Genomic DNA, 23,807 nt, shown 5'->3' on the forward strand with positions numbered 1-23,807 from the left:
CAGACGTTCTCGTTCTCAAGAAGTCACTTTTCCATCACAGGGGCAAAGTGGGGCTTCAGAGTGGATTAAAACCATTATCGTGACCACAGGTCTGAATGTATTTACTTTCTGGATGGATCTTCATTATTTATTATTTTGTTAAATTCTACAAATGTTTTTCATTAACAGGTTATTTGTAATAAATCAGTGTGAGGCGTTTTGGGTTTTAGTCAAAGTCTCTGCAAAATCTCAAAGCTGCTGTTTAAGCAAATAAAGATATTTCTCAAATAATTTATGTAGCCTTTTCAAAATAAAAAATAGGAAAATCATAACAAAAAAACAAACAAGAAAGTGTAATTTAAATTTACAGGCTAGCCTTTGGTCGCCCTGAAAAAGATTTCAGCTGAAAAGCGCAGGACTGATATTGTTGCCTAGTTACCAGTTAACAAAGGACCAATGTAGTTTGCAATAAATCAAAAAATCTTGTGTTTTCTGCTGGTGAGCTTAATATGATTTGTAAGACAAAAGTAACAAATTCAATCAGCTTTTTAAAAAAGGTGTAATAAAAATAGAATAGAATAGAATAGAATAGCATAGAATAGAATGCCTTTATTGTCACTATACAGTTGTACAATGAGATACATCTGTATAGTGACAATAAAGGCATTCTATTCTATTTTTATTAAGCATAAAAAAACATTTATTTCTAACAAAATTTCTAAAAACATTTCTTTAAACTGTTGGGGATCAGAAACACAAAATGGCAAAGACATGGTCGAGAGAACTAAAACTACAATTAAGTATCTTCCTTCCATTTGTGCATTATTAACTTGATCTACAGAAGAACAGACACAAAAACAGGAACAACGTGAATCAAATGAATCCTGCTACGAATGGTAGAAAATGTCTGTTTGGCCCTGCAGTGGAAACAAAGCCACTGGTGAGTGATGGGTTGAGGCCTCCTGTTAGTCATGCCAAAAGATCATCTATCTCCCATCACTCTTCAGCCACTGGACCCAAGAGAGCAGCACTCATGTACTGCACTCCCCTGTTAGACACACTGCCAGATTTCTGCACTAAGTAACCCAGTGCTCATTTTCTTACTTATTGAGGTTTTCGGAGTCCTTTCACAGCTAAAGAAAAGAGACTAGTAAACCATGTCTGCAAACATAACTGACTTTGCAGAGCTTGTGTTTACAATGAAAAAAAAAAGTCTTATAAAGAATAGCTTCCATTTGACAGACAAAAAAAGTTCTTACTGCCACAATTACAGAGCTCAAAGAGACATCCGAGTGCTTTTTTTTTTTTTTTTTTGCTTTGGATTTGCATCTTAAAGGTATGCATATGCAGAAATATGCTGTTCCAAGAAAACATTGGGGCTTAGAAAATGTAGTCTAATCTCTTATAGTCTCATTAGTGTTGACTTCACTCATCATGAAAAAACTTTTCTCTATGCGAGTGTGCGTTTGCATATTTGAAACCTCCATTACTTAAAAGTTCATAACAAAATAAAAAGCACTGTTTTGATTGCAGTTAGAAGTGTCCCATCAACTACTTTACAGACTGTTACAGCAGTCTGTGGGCAAAACGCTTGTTTGACATGCAACCACCTAGGAGATTGTTACCACGGTGATATCACCTATTGGTTTTGGCCTCTCTGTCATGATGAAACCTAGTTTTTTTGGCTTCTATGTTTGTGGAGCTAGAAGTGACCATATTTAGACAACAGATTAGAAAGAACGTTATCAGCTAACACTAGCAAGATTTGTTAGAAAGCTGCATCACTGAACTGTAGGGGTGCATTGCACTCTTACATATCTGCTGATTAATGCTAATTATTAATGTTATTAAGATGAATGCTTAAGTAACAGTCTAAAGGAATTACTACAATTTCACTCACCCAAACTGAAGTACACACCTCGTAGATGGTCTGTCTCTCACAGCCAGGAGTGCCACCAAGGGGGGTGGGGGTGGGGCACTGGCCACCAGTCAAAATTTCCTGGCCACCCTAACCGGCAAGACTGTCCTATGTTGGTAGTAATGTAATAAAATTGCAGAAAAGCTGGTTCAAATCCCTGGACAGGTCAGATCACAGGCAACCATTCACACTCTTGCATGTTCTAATATTTATTCGTCTTTCCTGACCAAGTTTTGCTCTTAAAGTTAACTCCATTCTGGGAGAGTGACTCTCAAGATGCTTCTGCTCACCTCTGCTGAGAATCATTAAAGCAGTGGTTGGGACTTCCAGTCAATCAATCATTCAGCTAATTAAAGCAAATTATTCTAGATTTCAAAATCTTATTTGGTTTTTATATGTACCTATTTTCTGTGATATCAACTTTAATAGCAGGAAATAAACTAGGTATATCATTATTCTCTTTCTGTCTTTTTTGTCATATTTTTCAAGTAAACTACATTTGAAAACAACATAATAAAACTGGAAATTCTGTTTTTGGTGTTCCACCCCTGTGAAAAGATTCTGGAGGCGCCCCTGCTCACAGCAGGCTGTATCATTAAAATGCTTCAAAAGGCACAAACGTGATGGAGAGATCCAGTTCAGTCTATAGATGCCTGCATCTGGACACCTGTCAGTTAACTCGAGCGTTCAGGTAGCAAACGTCACCCCCCGCAGAGTTGTTATGCAAAAGGAAACATAAACTATAAAGCACTTTGGCACTTTAATTTGTCAGCCTGAGGTTGCTGCTTGGTTTGGCATCAGAACAGACTGATTGTAGCCTGCAGCACGACTGCACTTGTGGAAGGAGGAAGAGGACATGTAAGCAAAATATACAGCTGATTTGGCAACATTTCGCTGCAATGCTTCAGCGACACTAGTCTTTAACTTCAATCCAGTTTGATATTATTACAGACATTGACTAATATTTATTAGATAAATATATAAAACAATGTAGCATTAAGGATATGAATCATGTGTATATAATAACCACCAAAGGTCCAATCTGAGCCCAGCGAGCAGAGGTAATGCTAACTGAGTCAGCCACGGTGATGAAATAGCGAAATAGCTGAAAATACTAACATCAGTATCGAAAATAACTTCAAATCGAGCTGTGAAACTTTACATTTACAGTTTGAATTCATAGTGAGCCCGAGTAAGACAATGAGCTGCTGCACAAAGCTGGAGTGGGGCCCCTTTAGAAAGGTTTCCCACTCAGCAGTCATTGCAAATTATCCATCAGCTGTTTAAGGTGGGGTGGCTGCAATCAGAATTACCTCCTATAGGAGAAAGCTTTTCACCATTGTCACAGTTTTATGTTCGTTTATGGTTCGGAGTTTCACAGAGAAAACCCGATCAAAGATGTTGACACTGAACGAACAGACCTTTAACGTCAAGGAAGTTTTATTACAACTTTATTAGACTGCATCCTCTGTTTGCCAGTTAGAAGACCATAAGAAAAAGGTTAAGCGTAAGAGACACACAAAGCACCATCCAACATACCAATACGGTCTCCACCAAAGGTTTTTACCGTTTACATGGTTTACAGATAAGTACACACAATGAAACAGGAATATAGTTTACATTTCGATATAATGTAGATCCATTAATATTAATATTTAATGACATGTTTATATGTAAGTAAAGCTGTATGTTAAAGAACTTTGTGTGGGTGCCAGACCTTTTTATAACCTTAAAAGTTCAAATGTTTTTAAAAATGTTAAAAGACATGTGAATTTGCTTATTTTATTACAATAGATTGATCAAATATAAAGATTTTTATCCGAAATTCTCACTGGACAACTGCTGTGTGGCAAAACCGCCCCATTAGGCAGATTTTCGCTAATGTCACAGGCAGATTTGAGGATGTCCCTTGTTGTTTATTTAGTTGACACGAGTCCCAAATAAACAATTCAGCTTTTATTCTATGACTAAAGCTTTTAAATATCATTATTTAATATTATTATTCCTTAGGCTAAGCTTTTAGAAACTGACATGTGAACTATAGCTCTCATTGGGTACTAGACATCACTATTAATCCTTCAGAAATTATTCAGGACCACTAAAATTTAGCACTGAGATTAAGGGAGTTTCTTTGTAAAATAATTATTATTTGAGTAATATTATGTAAAAAGGTCTATATAAGGCTGAACAAGCCATTAATTACAACCTCCATTTACCCAAATGTGCATTCCTTCACATTTACTTAAAAGTATTTGAAGTACACATTTTGTTAAGTCTGCATTTTTCTCTTTTTATGTCTGTGCATATATTTGGGTTGATGCTTGCTGATGCTCACTGTGCTCAAAGGAAGTTCACACTGAGCTGTAAATTCCACCCATCAATATCTTGCATCGCACAGTGTTGTAAATCCTCAGTTCTTCTAATTGTGCAGAAAGTGTTTGTGGTAGATGTTTGACTCCCAGGTGCAAGACTAACACAGCCGTGTCATTTTAATTATTTCTTGATGTGGTTATGAAGTAACTCTGAGTCAGCGCCACTTTTTAATATTTGCTGTCGGAAGGCAGCGTGAGGGAGTGAACTGCGGAGGATTGAAGGTCAAAGAGCAACAAACAGGAAGCTGGCAGTATGGGAAATGACAAAGGAGGAGGAAAAAAAACATACATATATAAAACTGAGGATAGCCTAAAAAGGAAAACACTTGAGAATGATCCTTATGATCTTTATGACTGAGCCAAGTACAAGCACTCATGACGTCGGACTAAAATATCTGAAAAAAAGCAAGTTCTGGACTTCATGCGTATTTTGTTTTGTCATTCTACTTTTATTAGAAGATATATGAATTCCATCTGACCATGACTTTTAAAAATGTCAGCCTAATGAGTCTTATGTATTTGATGAGTAACGTGTGACAACTGAATGTAGTGCCGTTGAGGTTAAGTGGTAGATCAAACCCAGACTGTGCTTCTGATAAAATTCTGATTAAACTGAGTTTAAAGTTTGTAGAATTTGCATTTGTTAAAAAAAAAAAAGTGTCTTACTTTTTATTGTGTTTACACCATAAAACCAGTTCAATTAAGGGAGGGCTGGGGGGAGGGGGTGTATTTATCCCACTTTTTGTCATCTTATGACTTTTGTGTTGTTCAGGTTTAAATTTAAAAAAGGGGGGTGGATGAAACGGCAAAAATCCTGGAAGTTTACCTTGCAAGTAAACATCTCGTGAAATCTTTCCCCCCAAATTTAAACCTCGAAGTCTAACATTGGGTTCCAGTTTTGCTGTCTGTCCCATTATGACAAGACATTTCTGTCTTTCTCCAAGTTTCTCTAAGTTAACCAAGAATTATCAAATCCTCATGTTACATAAGGTAATTTGGAAATGGGCCTCTGGAAGTGATTTTACATTTTGACAAAAAGCTAATAATTAGCTCTCTGATTGTGATCTTCAGATTCATTTGTTCTGACAAACTGGAATAAATGTGTTTAAATTGAAACCTAAAAAGCACAAAGCGACTCTATAAAGTATTTTATTAATTATTTGTATTTTATCATCTTAAAAAGAGGACAAATCAAGGCCTCTGTCACTCCATGACCCCAGTCCAAGACTGAAGCCTGCAGCTCTGATTTCATTCATCATGTAAAGCAAACAAGAGCAATAAATATGGTACAAAAAATTTATTTAGTAACAGTTTTGTAAACATTTGAGGTAAATGAACATTTACATCATCTTGTTCTTACAAACAAATAATTCATACACAAGGCACTTCTCTTATTTAAGACAGCACTGAAAACAGGTTGCTGTTGTGAGCATTGTGAGATGGTTCCGACTCCCTGACGAGCCAGAGAAATCATGCTCTGCATGAAACATAAGAGGAGAGAGTTTGGAGGAGTCACAGGGATCACAGGCTTCGAACAAAACATCCTGTCAGGGCTTTGTATGCAGGGTTAGGGAAGGGCCAGCTACCCAGCTAACATTCTCTCAACATTGGAGCCATCTGATGTGACGTCTAACCAGAGTCCCGACAGTTCTGTGAGAACATACTGAGTAAACAAACAGAAAAATACCCCAGCTGTTATTCTGTCTCCCACCACTGTATTGTTTTTTCTCATCATCATCTGAGCTTGAGATAAAATCTTTAATAATACATTTTCTGTGAAGAGTGACTGCGCTTTGGTTTAAGACATGTTTTTCCCTTTGAGGATCATAAAGATTGGCGTCTTGCTCTCTCCCTGTCACTCAACTGCTACCAACATGAGCCCTGCAGAAAAGCAGTTTTGTTTTCTAAATGTGCAAATCTTTATCAACTACCAAGTTGTAAATGCAGATATCAAAGATGTCTTTGTCATTTGAATGGGAACCATGGATTTGGAAGGGCAGCTTTAATCTACGCATTCTATATATTCTCTTCTTTGAGTCTCTATTTGCGCTGAAAGAAGCTAAATAAGTAAGATACAGTATCACACATGATACAGTCCTGTGGGCGCTGAGAATCTCAAACCATACTGTGCCCCCCCACCACCCTGACAAATGGAAAGACAACATTTTTTGCACTGCTCTTACTCCAGTGTATTAACCAATACACAATAACTCATTGAAAAGTACTGTTCCTACAGACATATTAGTAATCAGCTATGATGTTATGCTCTACCAGTGCAATATCTCCAATGCAGATGGTTAACTTTTCACACAGTGCTGCTGTGTGAACTCTGCTCCGGTGTTGGACTCACAGGAAATACAGCAGATTATTGTTGTAAAGTTAAAAAAGCTTTCTGAAAGTGAGTGCCTGGGTTGTGGACAAAACCAAACAGCACAGAGACATAACAGGAACAGAGGACTGCGGCTAATGATGAGTTCAGTTTAAAAGTTTGGGTTTCTAAAGGTCTCTAAGAATCAAGATGAACACAACAAAATAGAAGCAGTCGAGGCCGACTGCACCCTGCGGCGTTCTGATACGCCCAACGCCAGTCACCTTGTCTTTTTTTCTTTTTTTCTTTTTTTTTTTTTAAGTCATAGCTGTTTTGCAATCACAAACTGACTACTACAAGTATGCAATTTATGAGTAAAATTCAATTCAGTGTAAAAGAAAATGACCAAAGTTGCTCTCAATCTTTAGGTGTGGGGGATTTCTGTTTTTTTAAAAAGGGGGGAGTGGGTTTGAGGGCCGAAATGTTTGCTGACAATCTTACAAAAATGGTTACAAACGTAACTCTGGAGCTCTGGGAGGCTGAGTGTTTGAATTTACAAGGTAAATCTTGATAAAGTTTTTTTTATACCACGTAGTGGCATGCATGCATTTTCTTATAGACTTTGAAGGCATTATCTTCTATTTGTGCAGTTCGCTGAGAGCATTTTTCTTTTCAGATATGTTGACTAAAGGTAACACTGACAGAGGCAGGCGTAAGGGACTCCTACTTTCCTTGTTTTTGTGCCAGGTTTACTGGCAATGCGGTGTTCAGAGAGACCCAGATGTACTCTGGACATAGCAAGAAAGACTTACCAGCATTTTTAACCCATATCCTGTCCACGCTTCACTTATTTTTCTTTAATCCCAGAACCCTTTGAAAGTTTCCAAAGTAACGTCCTATCTGTTCCATGTCATTATAACTTTTGTTTTTCTTTTTTAAAAGGATCATGGGCAGAACCTAGCTAGCCAACTTTGCCACGCAAATATGTCAGTGAATCGGTGAGTTGTAGGGCTACACATGCTGGCATGCACAACTACACAGAACACAATACATGTAAGGTCATGTACAAAACGGCATTGCGGATGAATTACTCTCAACACAACAAATAAGTCAAGTCAGTAAAATTCAGGAAGCGCAGAATGGCTTCCGGGTCTCCCGACATGCCGTGCAGCACACCGTGCACGTTTGTGCTGCAAGTTTGACAATGAAAACAGATAAAAATGTGGACCGAGATATATGATCAAGTTGCCCACATTCGGTGCCCTGTGCATTAACATCAGCTATCTCTGTTTCCTCCAGATAAAAATATTCAAAATATCCAGTCACCGGTCTTCAATGACCACTTCCATTTGGAATAATTAGTCCCCGCGGCTCAACAAAAAGGAAAAAAATAGAGAAACACCAGAAGATCCCCTTTCCCCAAATCAAACATGTTGGTGAGATGTGTCCATTTTCATGTAAAATTAATAGATCACAATGTCCTTCACTCCATCCATTGCTGTTACCGGAGGCTCCTGACTTTGTAGAAGTGCATGGTCACATATTGTGTGCATAAATATAGACTATTAATCAAGAAAAACCAAACCTTGCCTCAACTACTCTGCAACTCACCGATTGCACTAAATCAACGACAGCTAGTGGTTCAGTCATTTCACATTTGCCCTAAACATTCTCTTGACTTTCTTGCTTTCCTGTCTCATGGTTTGTTTTGTTTGTTTGTTTGTTTGTTTTGTTGCTTATTACATGTTCATAATTGTGTCTGGGTTTGGGGTGAGGAAAGTGGGATGTTATTCAAGAGGGCTTTAAGGGACATGAAAGGGCTGAATGCATTTAGACAGCCAGATCACTCGGCCTGGCCCTGATGCTGCTGCTCTTGCTGGCCCGACTGAGCCGCCGAGGGTCTGTGCTGACCGTTACCGGAGGCTCGTGCATCTCCACTGTGGTGGTGACGTGGCCTTCGTCCTGCTCGCTCTTTCCTCCATCCCAGCTGCCTGCGTTGGAGGCGTTGCCAGGGCTGCTGCCGCTGGAGGCAGCGTTGGCAGTTGCGTTGGTGATGTTGGTGTTACTGGTGGTGTTGCTGGTGGGTAGGAGCAGAGCACCATTGACGCTTTGGTGCTGCTCATTGTCGCTGCTGGTGGCAGAACAAGAAGAGGAAGGGGGAGGGGGGGTGGCCTTCATCTCCCGAGTCTGCTGCTCGGTTGCCAGGTTGGCCCAGTTCTGCTGTGTGGCCAGCCTGTGGTTGTTGTTGTTGCTGATGTAGTAGTGGGAAGAGGGGGAGGATTGGAGGGACTCCTCCTGCTGAAGGTCGTCCATCTTGAACTCTGCGGCTGAGGGCACGGCGGCTGGACCCATGGGCGGCAGGAACGCCCCGCTGCCCGCCGTCACATCTGTGTAGTTGGGAGGGTAGCTGGGGCTGGATGGGGCAGTTCTGGAGGCCGAGGGCAAACACTCAGGCTCTGCAATGTCGACGCGGCGCAGCGACTCACGGTCAGGGGCATACTCATTGGTCATGCCCTGTTTAACTTTCTTCCATCCAAGGTGATAGATCTCTAACAAATTCAGCAAAAGAGACACGCAAGCCACCACAAGCATAAATATAATAAAAATAGTCTTTTCAGTGGGCCTCGATATGAAGCAGTCAACGGTGTTGGGGCAGGGCCAACGTGCACACTTGTACAGGGGCCTCAGCTGGAAGCCATAGAGAAAATACTGGCCCAAAATGAATCCCACTTCAAACAGGGTCTTGAAAATAATGTTGAACACATAGGTACGCAGCAACGCGCCTCTGATACGGATTTTGCCATGTTCGTCCCTGATTGGCGGCTTCTCCTTTTTGCCGCCTCCTCCTCCTCCTCCAACATCGCCACCATTTCTATACAGGAGTTCTTTCTCCTCTTGGAGCCTGTTTGCCTTGCGCATCTCCTCCTCCTTTTCTTTCCGCTTTTCCTCCATGCGGACGATGTGCAGCACGTGGCCCAGGTAGATGAGGGTTGGCGTGGACACGAAGATGATCTGCAGCACCCAGAAGCGGATGTGGGAGATGGGGAAGGCCTCGTCATAGCAGACGTTCTCACATCCGGGCTGCTGGGTGTTACACGTGAAGTCGGACTGCTCGTCACCCCAGACCTCTTCGGCCGCAGCCCCCAGCACCAGGATCCTGAAGATGAAGAGGACAGTCAGCCAGACTTTGCCGATGACCGTTGAGTGCTCCTGAGCGTTCTCCAACAGCCGCCCCAGAAAGCTCCAGTCGCCCATGCTTCAAGATTTAGCCTATGGAGAAAGTACAGGCTGGAGTGGGGGAAAAGGAAAGGGGTGCCAAATAACAAAAAGAGGAGAAATAAGCAGAGAGAGTGGAAGTTAAAGAGGTGCTTAGGATTTTTAGAACAGCTTAACATTTGTCAGTGCAACAGGTGTCAAGGGCTTACCCTCACATTTAAAACACTGCACATGTAATCAGACAAGAGGATGCAAGGACATGGAGCAAAGCTTGACATTTTGTTTTGTAAGCACTTAGCAGAAAGTGGTCCTTAAAGAAATCTGCCAACTCAGACATCACAAATAGATAACAGATCAATAGCAGCTGCTTCTTAGCAGCTCTTATACCATATAGGCCACCTCTGTCACTGAACCCTGGTTTACTCCCTTTCTCTCTCTCTTTCTCTCTCACCTGCTCGCTCCACTGCACAGCAGGCATGTGCTGAGATCAACATTATGATGTTCGAAAACAGAGATGGGGTCTAGTAGGGCGCGTGCACACACACACACACACACACACACTCAAAAGCTGACATCGTCTACACACATCCTACACACCGTCGTCCCTCTCTCTCTCTATAGCAACTGTAATAATAAAACCACCAGAATAAAAAGAGATTTAAAAAAATAAAATTATTAAGTCTAGTATAGTATCTGTGTGATATATTATGGTAAATTACAGATTATTTTTAACTCAAAAACTTTAAAAAGTGAAGAAAGAAGTGATTTATATGATTTATTCTCTGGTTAATCACAATTATTTGCTTATGTATTAGAAAATAGCTGATATATTTCCCCAGTCTTAACCCAACGCCTTTACCAAGCAGCACCACATCCTCACATCGTTAAAGCTTTTGGGTTTGGCTCTTTTGCTTGATAAAGAGTTAAGCTGCTTAAGTTTCAAACTACATTTTAATATTGAAGTATAGCGAATTCAGATGCAGAGACTGGCTTATTAAAGACAAACACGTGGTAGGTTGAGCCTTTTAGACAGTGTTGTGTACACTGAACCCTAATCATGCAACATATTCAGTGTAAACACACACACACACACACTCATTTGAGGGTTAACTTACTAAAATATTCTTGTATTAAAGGTAATAAATCCATCGACTAGGGTTCACAATATGTATGACACCTAGAAGAGAGGAAAAAACAACATGTTAACTTTCACAAGGCTTTGTAAGAAATACATTCAAATACAAATACATTAAAATAAATCTTCTGGTGAAAAATTAAAACACTGCTGGTTGTTTCAGAAAACGGTCAGACTCTTTAAACACTGTTTCCATTTATCTGACATCAATATAAACTTATTGGGGGAACTGCAGCAGTTACACCCAGAGAATCAGAAAGTCGTGCTTTCCATTTGTGACCTTGTGATGACTTATTAGTGACAAACCCGCAAAAACTTAAAAAATAAATAAATAAAACCTCACTCCCCTCAGCTCCACAGCTACTTGTGGTATTTGTGTCAGATGGTGAAGAATGTAACAGACGGGTTCAAATACAAAGCCCTACCTGCCAGAGTGACAATGCAGAGTGTGCCAGAGTCCCCAGACTCCTTTTAAGCTTTGACAGCCGTTTTGTTCCCCCCTTGTTCGGTAAAACTGAAGCAACTCTTAATTACCTGATAACATGCCGTTCTTCATTTACTGTACTCCCGTTTTAGTGCAAGAAAATAGCCACGGTGGTGTTTATCCGTCATACCTTTAAAGCGGAGATGTCATACTTAAACACGAAACGCAAATCCATCTGCCATCATTGGTGCCATCACTGGAGTGCGTTGAAAAGCGGTGTGGACCTCCCGCGGCTGAAGCGACCCTCCCTCTGTGTCCCTGATCCACCCCCCCACCCACACTCAACTTGTCACTTCTCTGACAGCTCGACAAACTTTTTTTTTTTTTTCCTCCCGTTTTTTTTTAATGCGGGCCTCACAACCTCGTTCATGCACAAACTTCTCTCCGGGGCCCTTTACTTTGCGCAAGGGAAACTTTTCTCTTTCTTGTTGTTAGTTTCTGGAGGAGGCTCGGAGTCGGAGACATGAGGCTCTGTTAAACGGAGCTACCGCTCATTTCCAGCCATGACTGGGCTGTCACATTGCGTGACCATCCATGAGTGAATCCACAGAGTCATCAGCCTCTCCGGCCACACCACGCCCCTGCCAACCTCCCCAAAACCGTGCGCAAAAAGTTGTCAAAAGTTTAGAAACATTCCCAAATTATGACCCCCGGGCGCTAAAAATAGTAATAGTTACTCATTTTAGGAGGCAGGCAACGTTAAATAGCCGTGAGGTCTTTAAAAGGCCGATCCTGTGGACACACTACAATCTGTCCAAGTCAAACGTTACCTAATAAAAACCTGATATGTGGTTATAAAGAGGAAAATGTGGAGGAGAAGACAGAGAGTGTAAGGCAAGAGGATTCTCTCCCAGTGGGGGGAAAAAATCCCCACTTATCCCAAATTTCAGTAAAGTAAATAAAACTGCACATAAATGATAATGCACACAGGTCTGTTTTTACCGATTTATTTAAAAATTTTAAAAAAAAGTCTCATAGAGCAAAACAAGTTGAAGGATCAAAGTGCAAGTGAAATAATAATAAAAAAATGTCAGATTTAATCATTTCTTCTTAGAAAGCTGTTTGCTCATTAGTGTGCGGTTTGCTTTTAAAGGCAGACTAATAGAAACTGTAATAATAATAATAATATTAATAATAACAACATGTTGAAATAGGAATAATCAGGATCATCCCATAAAAACAATAGGAAGTACATCGCTGTTATAAAAAAAAAAAATGTAGCATCAGAAAATGTCATTAGGCTTGTTACAGAAAGCTAGAAGTCAAAGGTCAGTGCAGAGCAGGCACACAGACTAGTTTTGGTCCCAGCTGCATCACTTATGTAACATCAGTATACAGCTCACTGTGCTTTCTTTTTAATTATGGTGGAATCGACACGTCTAACCAACACTTTGGCAACAGTCTGACTGATCCCGCTCGGCTATTCCTGGATGGAAGAAGGACAAAGACATTTTCACGGCCACGGTGCCTAGCAGTGATTAGTCTGGTGGCTAAAATAAGGCACATGCTGAAAGCTGATACAGCCAGCTGGGGTCAGTACACACCACAAGAAAAACAATGCAAGTTCAAATAACACAGGAGCAGGTCTGGGGCTGAGCGGGGCGACTTCTGGTGTTTCCAAAAAAGCAGGATGGGGACAGTTGGAAGTCACAAGGCAAATGAGGAGGAACCCTATCTGAATGTGAAATGGTCAAAGTAAATTAAACCTATACCCTATAAACTTGAAAAACATGAAATCCTCAATACTCCTGTGTAACGTCACTGGTTTCAGCCTTCTTTTACATTAGATCCAGTCTGGAATTCAGTTTCACAGAAAATAATTCACATGTGTGCAGCATGATCTGTTCAGGAGGATTCTTGAACTTGCTGGCAGTAGATGAAAAACCATCTGATACAGTACAAACATATACGTTCTTCATATTTTGAATGAAATGGTATGCACGTGTGAAATCTTTTGTCGTCTAACACATGTAAAGAAACATTTACAACCCCCCAAAAAGAACCTATGAAGTTGATCAAACAGCGAAGATCAGTGATTTCATTCTAAAACAGGAAAATTAGACTTGATTCATTAAGCGTAATCACATCAGGTACTGTGAACTTAAAATCAATCTCATTTGAAATCAAACATCAGCTAAAAGCTAAACATACTCTGATTCTGTTCTCAAAACTTCATTTGTTCTCCTCGGATAAATCAATCACTCAGGCTGTTGTGAAGGCGTTTGTGCTCGTTAAGGGTCCACTGTCACCACTAGATGTCAGTGTTGGCTCATTTTTCAGGCAGATTTCGCCACGTTCAAGCAAATTTCAACTGTGGACAGTAAAATGGTTGCAACCACTCAGTGTTTGACACTTGTTTTATTATTTACGTTACGATCTGGCAATGTGTTTGTTCGGAGAACTCAGTCAGCTCCTTACAGTCAACCCCAACTACACAGACTCCAAAGCTGTTTCACCATCTCGTGAGACAAATCCCAGTAACCAAGACGTAGACACAACCCGTCAGGTTGGATTTACAGTATACACCTTCCTCTTGTCTCTCTTTAACACATGGTCTTGTTGCTGGATGAATCTGTGGAGGAAGACAGCAGCATTTCATTCTTCTTGTTATCCCGTGTCACGCTGTCTGGGTAAGTGTGTTTCCTCCTGCTGGACCTTGTCATGCATCTCATGACCGCCTTTACAATGAGGTAGAAGAGCTCGGCCACATTCAGCACCATGCAGATGGCAGATGAAGCCACCATGAAGATGGTGAAGACGGTCTTTTCCGTTGGCCTGGAGATGAAACAGTCCACCTTGTTGGGGCAAGGCCACTGCTCGCACTTCACCAGCCGGGGCATCTGGAAGCCGTCGTAGACAAAGTAGAGCGCATACATAAACCCCCCCTCAAAGATGAGCCGGAAAAACAAGCTGCAGGTGTAGGTCCACCACAGAGTGCCTGTAATGGGCAGACGCCTCTTCTTTAGCGTCTGCAGCTCAGTATCTGTCATCTTTTCAGTGCCATTGGAGGCCAGCATGTTCCTCTTATCACCCCGTTTTCTGTAGGCGACGTGCATGGCCACCAGCAGGGCCGGCGTGGATACAAAGATCAGCTGCAGGCACCACAGGCGGATGTGTGACACAGGGAAGAAGTGGTCGTAGCAGACGTTTTTGCAGCCGGGCTGCTGCGTGTTGCACGTGAAGTCTGACTGCTCGTCTCCCCAGACGCTCTCCGCAGCCAGGACCAGAATAGTGATGCGGAAGATGAAAAGGACAGAAAGCCAGATCTTCCCCAGGCTGGTGGAGTGCTTGTTGACGCCACCTAGCTGGGCGTAGAGAGCCCCCCAACTCATTGCGGCCAAAAGGAGTCCGGAAGCTGAGACAACCTGTGGAATTCAGCAGAAAGTTAAAAGGCTAGAAAAATCCAGGGTGCTGGAGAAATACACCTGCTGGTGGCCTTGTTTTATGGCATATTTATGTTGTTAAAAAGGTGCGAGTGTGTGTAATTAGAAAATTATCATTATTTTTCAAATGCATATATTGTGGATGACTTGTGGGATTTTAAATAATTTTTAAAGGGCTGAAAGGTTACATTTCTGGCTACACATGACAAGGTGTATAACAGAGTTGGCATTACAGAGTCAAAAAGAGGACGGGAAAGCAAACTGTATGGAGCTATGGTTTCAATGCAATTAAAGGGCATTTTAACAGCCAAATAATGTTGCAAGCAAAATGAAAAATACGTATTTGTAGTTTTAAAAAAAATCATATTTTTTTCCACAAAAATCTAAAAATATACAACCACTCGTTTCCCTGAAAATAAGAGCCTCAAACTCATCCTGACAGTATACAGAAAAGTATTGGGAAGACCAGTGTCACCGGCGCCTCCTTAATTCATACTCCTACCTCAGACTAACGTCTGCCAGCTTAAACCAACTGCACTCAGACTGAAGGGGCCCACAGGTTAAATAAGCAGCTGCTGCATAACAGATCATTCAAGGAGCTAACACTTTAAAATATCTAAATTCGACACATTATTTATAAAATGTATTTTCACTTTTTTTGCGCAGAATATTGTGGTGGCATTAGCAGATCAAATTGAAATTAAACTCACCTGTTTTTGTGGAGGTTATCCTAAACAGATTTTTTTTAAGCTTCCACCAAGCTGTAGAATCGGTTTGGCTGGTTTGGGACAGACTCGACTTGTCTATAAGTAGTCAGTGAGGCACACAGATTATCCATCATCCCTCCTGCAAACTGGGAGGGAGGGGCCAGGCTCGAGGTGGGGCCAACCAGCAGGGTTATTAGTCTCTAATTAAATTTTAGGCAGGCATTTAATGTTAATGTGACTTCACCTAATAATAAAAAAAGGTAGCCCTCCCCCGCCCCCACACACATACATATATATATATAATATTTACAATATAAATACAATATTTCATAGTTTATAGAGCCACAAATCTGCACTAGAACACCCAGAGTGTGATATATGGTTGTCACTATTGGACATATATCAGTGTGAAATTTAAATCTTTCACAGCCCTCCTGATGTGTTTCCTTATGATTTGGGAACTTACCCGTCACAATTATGCGAGCACATGGTGGCAGTCAGCAGAGAGCACTCAGCCCAGAAATATGTAGTGAAATGTCATTATTTAATTTCTCCTCATTATCAGGATCACAAAAACACTCATCTCTTTCTGTTGTGTGGCTATCAAAACAATTACATAAATGCGTTATTGTGTTCTTTTTTATTAATCAAAACACTGATTCACATTTTCAAGAAATTTGTTTACACAAGAGACCATTAATGTGGCTGAATGAGATCATTGTTTTTCACATTTTACCACAGTCGGTTTTGTAACCAAGATGTAGAGTAAAAGTTAAAACGTGCTGTAGATTTAGAAAAAACAAAAGACTGGTTAAAATTGCATTCATAAGGAGTAGTAATCCAGAGTTATGTTCTAATACTGGTAATACTCATTATATAAGGAAGATTGATCATTATTGATTAAAAAAAGTGCTGTTTTTCAGTCAAGGTATGCCTGTTTAAAGAAAAAAAGGTCTTCATTACATGTTGAACTCAACAATCACATTTCTACCTAATTCAAGTTATTTTTCTTGAGTTTGGACCCTGAGCTTATTAGTCCTTCTTCAGCTTGGCCAGACGCATGAGGAACTGGTCCCTCCTCTCCTGCCTGGCTGCCAGATGCTGCTGGTCACAGGGAATCAGCTCGTACATCTCCTGTGGACGGCACAGAAGGAAAAGCTAGGTGAGCAAAGTGGAATGGTTGCCATGTAGGACTTCGGACATGTCTAGTGGGGGAAATAACTATTTGCTCAATTGCTGAATTTGTACGTTTACTCACTGAGAAAAAATGAACAGTCTCTAATTTTTAACAGTAGGTTCATTTTAAAATAAAGCTTCTCAGCCGTAAAGCTAAACTAAATATCCTTTTATAATCTTTTAATAACGTCTTAGTTTTGAAACAGTGACATCCATGGCCGACACTTGCACAGATCAATGTGCATGCAGTGCTGCCCTTGTTCTCGTGATCACAGAAGGCAAATCAGACAGGGCATCTACATAGCTGTTAAAAAAAAGAATTACTGCATACATAAAAGTGTTTTCGAAGGCAACATTCAAAGGATAAACTGAAGGTCTCAAAGCAGGAATAAAAGCACAAACAAGCTTGACTGCTGCCGTCCTCTAAACGAGTTCACCTTAAACTATTTAATGCTCCAGCTCAGGGTGTCCTTACAAGATGACCTTCTGTGGCTAACATTTTAACCACCTGTGATAGCATGTGACCAATTAATTTCTACTTAGGAGAAAGCTTTATGGCTCAGAGGTGAGTAGAAACTGCTGAATTTCAGTCATCCAGAACTAAACACATAATAAATAATGAAAAAAATAATAAATTAAGATATGTATATTAATATAGACATTTTGTGTCTTTGACCTGAATTAACACACATTTATTTATTTATTTAAAAAAACTCTGGAGCCTACTGAATACTGAATTGCTGCAATCTTTGGGGGCTCAGGTGGCACTTTATTAAAACACTGCAAGGTCTCAAGAACACCCCTGAAAAACAAGGACCCTCTTTTTCACTGTATCGAAACACTAACCAGATATTTTGGTCCATACTGACATGACAGCATCACACAATTACTGCAGTTTGTCGGCAGCACATCTATGAGGCAAATGTCCCTTTCTAGCACATCCCAAAGGTCTTCTCTTGGAATGAGATCTGGTGACTGTGGATGTCATTTAAGCACACTGAACTCAATGTCATGTTCAAGAAACCAGCTTGAGATGATCTGAGCTTTGTGACATGCTGGAAAACCAAATTCCGATCCATGCTGCAGCACGCTAAATCCAGAAAGTTAGACAGCTTCTCTGGTCCAAGGTGGAAAAATGCTCCTTGAACCGAAAACTGAAATACTTTTTGGAAATCATAGACACGGAATTCTCTGGAGCTAAAGAGAAAAAGAACAATTTAAGAACACACACATAATCAAAACCTGTTGGTGTGCATAACATGCACATCTGGTCTTGCTGATTTCAGCAAGACAATGCCAGATCACATTGTTTAAGTAGTGCTTCAGAAACATGGCTCCATTACTCTTGAGAGCAGATCTGTCAGTTATTCAAAACATTTTTCAGATCTTAGATTAAAAAATTAGACAAATGAGGCCCAGAAGTGTGAATATATATGTATATATATGTATATATATGTATATATATGTATATCTATCTATCTATCTATCTATCTATCTATCTATCTATCTATCTATCTATCTATCTATCTATCTATCTATCTATTCTAAAGTACAGCAAACTGATCTCTTCGGTTCCAAAATGCTTACAGACCATTTTAATGCAGGGGGCATACAGGACAGCTGGAAACAGACTGCACCAATAACATTTCCTGGTTTCATCCACTGATATCTTTGAGGTATTTTCAAGTACATGATTTTGGGTTATGGCTGTAGTTTATATTTATACATCATAAGTGAGTGTATTGATTGAGAGAAAGTTTCACTGTAAACACAACTCTGTAACCATCACACTTACATTAATGACGCTCTTGGCTGCTTCACCACAGAAGTCAGGCACAGGCCCAAAGGAAGACAGAACCCTCGTTATATTTTCACCATATCGGCTCATGTAGTCTTCCAAACCTGTGGGGAGGACACAGCTGTTCAGTGATGGGGAAGTCCATGTTGATCATCATTCCAAATAATGAATGTAGATCATCTTTATTTAAAATACCAAAAAGATTCAAAGACAGTAATGTCACACAAAGTGGAAGTGATGTAATTGCAAACAGAAACAGAAACATGTATTTCTAGATTATGAGGGGATGGGCATAGGTGCGGCTGCGGTGCCAACTAGCAATTTGTTTTTGTCTAAATTATTTCCTTCTGCTGGTTTGAACGTTTGACACATGCTTGATATTTTGAGAAAAGGGACATGCTAGCTCCTCTATATTTCTGTGTTCATTTGCAGGGCTGCTATCTCAGTGCTTCAGAACCAGTAATATTAAGTAATGAGTTTCCTCTTTCTCAATGTTAAATGTCTCATAAATAACAGTTAGATCCTGCTTTGACACTTTCTGTGTTAGTTTAACTTTTAGCGCTGTTCATTGAAGCTGTTCTCTCATTTATTAACCTATAGTGACTCATTTGTGATGTAGGCAGACCGCATTTTGGCTAATCACTGACTGACTTGTCGTGAAAGTTTAAAATAAATGGGTTTGTGAAGCCTGCTACTACAAGCTTCAGTTTAATAGTGTATTTATAAGGATTAGGGTAGTATCCAGTATACTACATGTGTGTATATGCCAGTGGAAATGTCTAACACCAGCCGCTCGTTGAGCGTTATTACACGTTGCTGTTTAAAGTGGATTACTATGCTCATTTGCAGCTCCACAATCTTATTCTTGGACTCTATTAGAACAGCTTTGCATGATTCACAGTTCTAAATAATGCTATTTTACTAGGCCTTGGTGCACTCGAGGTTCAGCCAATGTGAGAAATAATCTATTTAACCTCATTTCCACCTCCCTTTAAGCTTTCTTCTGATTGAAGATCAGAAGATTTACTGAGTGAGGTTTCTGTGCTTAAAGCCTGTAAAAATCTATGAAACAAAGCACTCAGGGCAATAGCAAACGTTTAGTAGCTATTCAGTGTGATGATGAAAGTTCTGGACAGAGAAACAGAAAAGTTTGCAGGTTTTGTAAGGGACGTTTCGTACTTCAACTATACATTACTACTCACAGAAGTATTAAAATGGGGGAGCTATATGATTAAGACCCCTATATCTAACTGCAGGGTTAGAATAATTAATAAAATATTGTCATTACAATAAAACAAAATGTGGGATGTGACTAATGCCTGAGACCAAGAGGTTATGCAGTATGAAAATCATACCATGTATATATGAAATGGGAAGCAGTATTCACTGCCCTCTAAATAACATGTAATCAATGTATATAACACTACTACCTATAATAGTTTAAAGAGATCTTGGATTTATTTTTCTATAAACTGACAGTTTGTGCAATTTCACTGCTACTCTTTCCTAAAATACCAGCAGGCATTATTTCTAATAAGAGTTCATGTCATGAGCTTGCTGGGTTATCTAGCTTGCAAACAAATGTTTGTGGATAAAATATATAGTAGTGTGTCCTAGATTGGACGCAGAAAAAGGAGCACATCTCACAGCTAATGATCAATCAAAGAGGAAACACAGGTCCCATAACAATGAGAACGACTGGGCTTAACATATCATAAAGAGGGCCAGCAGTATGGTCTGTTGACATTCCTGTGATAAGCGTAGTAGGTGAAGACTCGATTTTTAAAACCTTATTTGAGCAGAGAGATGCAAGTGTGGTGCAAGGTGGGTGGGTGGTGTGTGTGTGTGTGTGTGGGGGGGGGGGGGATGTGCCTACATTACTTCACACAAGGTTGTTATTAAGGTGGATCAGGGGGGCTCAGTTTTAAATAGTTCTTTCAACACATTTTCAAAGAGTGGAACCTTATTCAACGACCAGAAAACATATGGTGAATGTTTATATTTGCAATACTTCTTTGGGAAACAAGGTTTATATCCAACATGTGACAAAACGCTTACTGTCTACATAAAGCCTAGTGGGACACGTTAATGTGGCACGGCAGTGTGATAACTATCATCTACCTTCAACCAAACATCCTCTGTGGGAGGAAAATCTTAGTGTTATTTCAGTCCCTTTGCTTTATTTCTTTTCCCAAATAAACTTTAGCTGTTATTGTTGAACTTTTTTCTTATATATCTTTTTATGTAAAGCCTCACTAAACAGGGAGCCCTATTCCCTGTGCCCCTACACAACAGCTTTTTGTACAGTAGAAAAAAAGACTGGACACTAATGTTACCACTGTAACTCCAATCAGATAACAGCAGCAGTCCTTGAAAATGAAGCAAACTACATAACATCACCCAGTTTGCAACTTGTCTTCCACCCATTTGCAGTACCTCCCTGTGCTCATAATCTCGTTACATTAAATTGTGTTTTGCACTGCTAGCTATACTTTTACACTAATGCAACAATTTGTGCATGGTCAGCTGAATGTTGGACAAGCTGCCCTTACTAGATAGTGTTTTAAAAAGACGTCATTCTAATGCTCTTTTCTGTGAAATTGCATTAATATTTGAATACATCATATGCATCGATAAGCCATTCTTCAAGACTGCAGGCAGTGGTTTTAGTTGTAGTGGATGATTCCTTCAAAGAACAACTGCCATGTCCTGTGTGCACGCACACAGTTTACAAAAGCAAGGAAATTTAGGTAGAGTAGACAGACAGAGACAGGGAGCCTGAGTGCTCCAGTATCTGATGGGACCGATTTAAAGACTTGAAGACACAACAGGGGTAGGTCTGAGCATTCTTTTGAGAATCTGATGCTTCCTGAACAGAAAAAAAAAGTCAGTAAGAAGTTCAGTACTGTAACTACAGGTAGAGCTGGCACCTGGTCTGAAGGCTGCGAGGTGGGCTCTGTGAGTTTTGGATGACTGGTGTGAGGGAGCGCATTCATCGCTACCCATCAAAAGACTGCTTTGTTCAGCCAAAGTGCACACTGTGTGTGTGTGTGTGTGTGTGTGTACACACAGTCAGGGTTACTCTCTGGGTTTCACACTCCCCTCTGATATTCTCCATCTAGCTGAGGTTTCACTCTCTCTCTGACACACAAAGAGATGTCACTGTGTAGTACACTACATGTATTTTGTGCAGCGACACGTATGTAACGCTGTGCCACTTTGAAAATTTCATGCAAGCGGTGAATTACCTTCATTACTCTCATTCAAAGACATTCTGTGCTCATTTACTGCAGTCGCTGATGCTCAAAAGCCTGTGCTTTGGTTAGTTTTAGTAATTTTCCACAACATACATGGCTTGTACATTCACTCTGATTGGTAGAATTGAAACTGGACACCGCACAGTTGAAACTGTGCTGGATAAATTATACTTTCCTCTTCATAAACAGACATTTTATGAACTCCTTTTCCCTTATGAAGAAAGGCTTTTTGGTAAAAATGAATGATTTTGCTGTGAGAATTGAACAGAACAAACACATCATCAACTCTTTGGTTCAACTATATAAAATTCATGCTCAAAGTATCTTAAACTCAGTTAAAAAATAACCAAAATCAGTCTTTTTATATGTGAGCAAAGAATACAAACCAGGAAATTTACCTTTAGGTGCATTGAGGTGCATTGTTTCCATGGGACCTATGAAGGCGTAACGCATTCCTAGTCCCTCTGACATCACCAGGTCAATGTCCTTTACCGAGATAACACCATCCTGATGACGCAAGTTAGAAAAACAACAGTTACATTAATTTCACTGAATTGATTGATAATATTCATTCGTTTTGTACCCTTTGTTTTCTGGATATATTTGCTGATGAACTGATCCCAGAACAGCAGCTTTGGAGTCAAACTGTTTCTTTGTCTGTATCTGTTTATCTGTAATGAGAGTTCACACATCTGACAGGTCAACTTTGAGCCAAATGTTAAGTATTTTCTCTTACTGAGTTCATCATGGTCATGGTGTTACCTAACAGACTGCGGGACAGTTAAGGATATAAGAAGAACACACACTTTTCCCTAGCAATTCAACAAAGTCATGACTTTTTAACTCCCTATTATTATGGAAAACCCATATTCCCTTTGATCCCATCAGGCCACTCCAGCTATATAAAGTTTCCTTATTCAGCCAATCCTGTGTCCTCAGGATTATGCACAGAGGGGAAGCTGGCTGAGAATGGGTCAGGTAACTTTGGTTTACAGATACCTGTTGGCCAACCATGGAGGAAATCAAAGCCCAGATACAGAGACTATGGTGAGCAAGAGGAGAGGCGACAGGGTCGTCTTTGTTTGGCTCCTGCGTCCAACAACGAGCCTGTTATCTGAGCAAAGTGGGATGGTGGGTGGGGTCTTCTCTCCACTGTAATCACTGGGGGCTACGAGCTGCTTTCTCAGCCACTCTGCTTTCCAGCTCTGGCCTCGACTCAAGGACTTCTTTTCTTTTTCCTCTCTCTCGTTGTGTGTGTGTGTGTGTGTTTGCAAAGGTTGAGGGCAGGTCCCTGTTATGTAAGAAAGATCACAAGACCACTCTCAGGCCAAAGGCTTTGATGCTTAATGCTGAACTTCTGTTCAGCTTTGATTTATTGAGGAAGAATACAGTAAATAGATATTTTTTACACATTAAGTAAAACACCCGATGAAGTCCCTGCTTTGAAACATCAAACTGAGCTGTTTTGTGTGCGTGTGCATGTAACTTGGTAGAAACGGTGTTTATTTTAGTGAATGGTTATAAAAGAAAAACAGTACTATAAGTGGAGGTGATTAGCTGTGTTGCTGACATTTGTGGGAAAATATCCATTACATGCTTGAAAAAGCAAAATTTTGTATTTTATTTTTAATAAACAGATGACGCTACAGGGTCATACAAATGTTAAATGGTCATATATAGTTTCAAAAAGCTATATCTGATCCTTAAATTAATGATAACTTATAAGGCGTACAACATATACAATTGGTCTCTAGCCACATACATTAAAATGCAATTAGGCGAAACGGTGACGTCCATCTCGGCCACATTATTCAAGACATTGGTGCACCAAACAGCTTCCCCAAACTGGCACCTGCTCCGATGTATTTTGTAATGAATTAATCCTAAGTCTATTAGAACACATCGATTTGTTGTAAGTGATTACCTGCTCTGTCCTGCTATGTACATGTACGTGTACTGCAGGAACTTTGAATAATTGTCTCATCAAATACCATTCATGTTTGGTTATTTGTATGTCACATTGTTTAGTTAAGTATAACAGCGCCTTACGTAAATGATAAACACTCCCAAACGA

General features: G+C 40.1%; 3 protein-coding genes across 5 annotated transcripts in view; all 3 read right to left on the reverse strand.

Moving 5' to 3' along the window:
- Nucleotides 1-5,583: 5,583 nt before the first annotated feature.
- gja3 (gap junction protein, alpha 3) lies at nt 5,584-11,636 on the reverse strand. 3 transcript variants are annotated; one of them, XM_063498454.1, is made up of 3 exons: nt 11,543-11,636; nt 10,909-10,970; nt 5,584-9,865 (listed from the first exon to the last, which is right to left on the reverse strand). In XM_063498454.1, exon 3 carries the CDS (start codon nt 9,830-9,832, stop codon nt 8,408-8,410), a length of 1,425 nt encoding a protein of 474 aa, XP_063354524.1. In that variant the 5' UTR covers nt 9,833-9,865; nt 10,909-10,970; nt 11,543-11,636; the 3' UTR covers nt 5,584-8,407. The 3 variants fall into 3 exon arrangements, with proteins under 3 accessions (XP_063354524.1, XP_063354523.1, XP_063354525.1); XM_063498453.1 differs by having other exon boundaries at nt 11,463-11,601; XM_063498455.1 differs by lacking the exons at nt 10,909-10,970; nt 11,543-11,636 and adding an exon at nt 10,003-10,094.
- A 1,968-nt stretch (nt 11,637-13,604) lies between these two features.
- Nucleotides 13,605-14,875, reverse strand: gjb8 (gap junction protein beta 8). Its single transcript, XM_063498263.1, has one exon. It carries the CDS (start codon nt 14,742-14,744, stop codon nt 13,956-13,958), a length of 789 nt encoding a protein of 262 aa, XP_063354333.1. The 5' UTR covers nt 14,745-14,875; the 3' UTR covers nt 13,605-13,955.
- A 1,223-nt stretch (nt 14,876-16,098) lies between these two features.
- The window catches only part of cryl1 (crystallin, lambda 1), a 29,982-nt gene continuing 22,273 nt past the window's right edge, over nt 16,099-23,807 (reverse strand). Inside the window, exons 7-9 of the mRNA XM_063498811.1 lie at nt 22,132-22,240; nt 18,474-18,580; nt 16,099-16,636 (exon numbers count right to left, since the gene is read on the reverse strand). Of these exons, the coding sequence (XP_063354881.1) occupies nt 16,535-16,636; nt 18,474-18,580; nt 22,132-22,240 (318 nt within the window). The 3' untranslated portion in view covers nt 16,099-16,534. The remainder of the gene's footprint in view (nt 16,637-18,473; nt 18,581-22,131; nt 22,241-23,807) is intronic.

The sequence above is a fragment of the Pelmatolapia mariae genome, linkage group LG16_19, assembly GCF_036321145.2.
Source record: "Pelmatolapia mariae isolate MD_Pm_ZW linkage group LG16_19, Pm_UMD_F_2, whole genome shotgun sequence".
Lineage (NCBI taxonomy): Eukaryota > Metazoa > Chordata > Actinopteri > Cichliformes > Cichlidae > Pelmatolapia > Pelmatolapia mariae.

Coding starts and splice junctions, on each gene's coding strand:
- gja3 (XM_063498454.1), bottom strand. CDS start 9,832: ATGGGCGACTGGAGCTTTCTGGGGCGGCTGTTGGAGAACGCTCAGGAG.
- gjb8 (XM_063498263.1), bottom strand. CDS start 14,744: ATGAGTTGGGGGGCTCTCTACGCCCAGCTAGGTGGCGTCAACAAGCAC.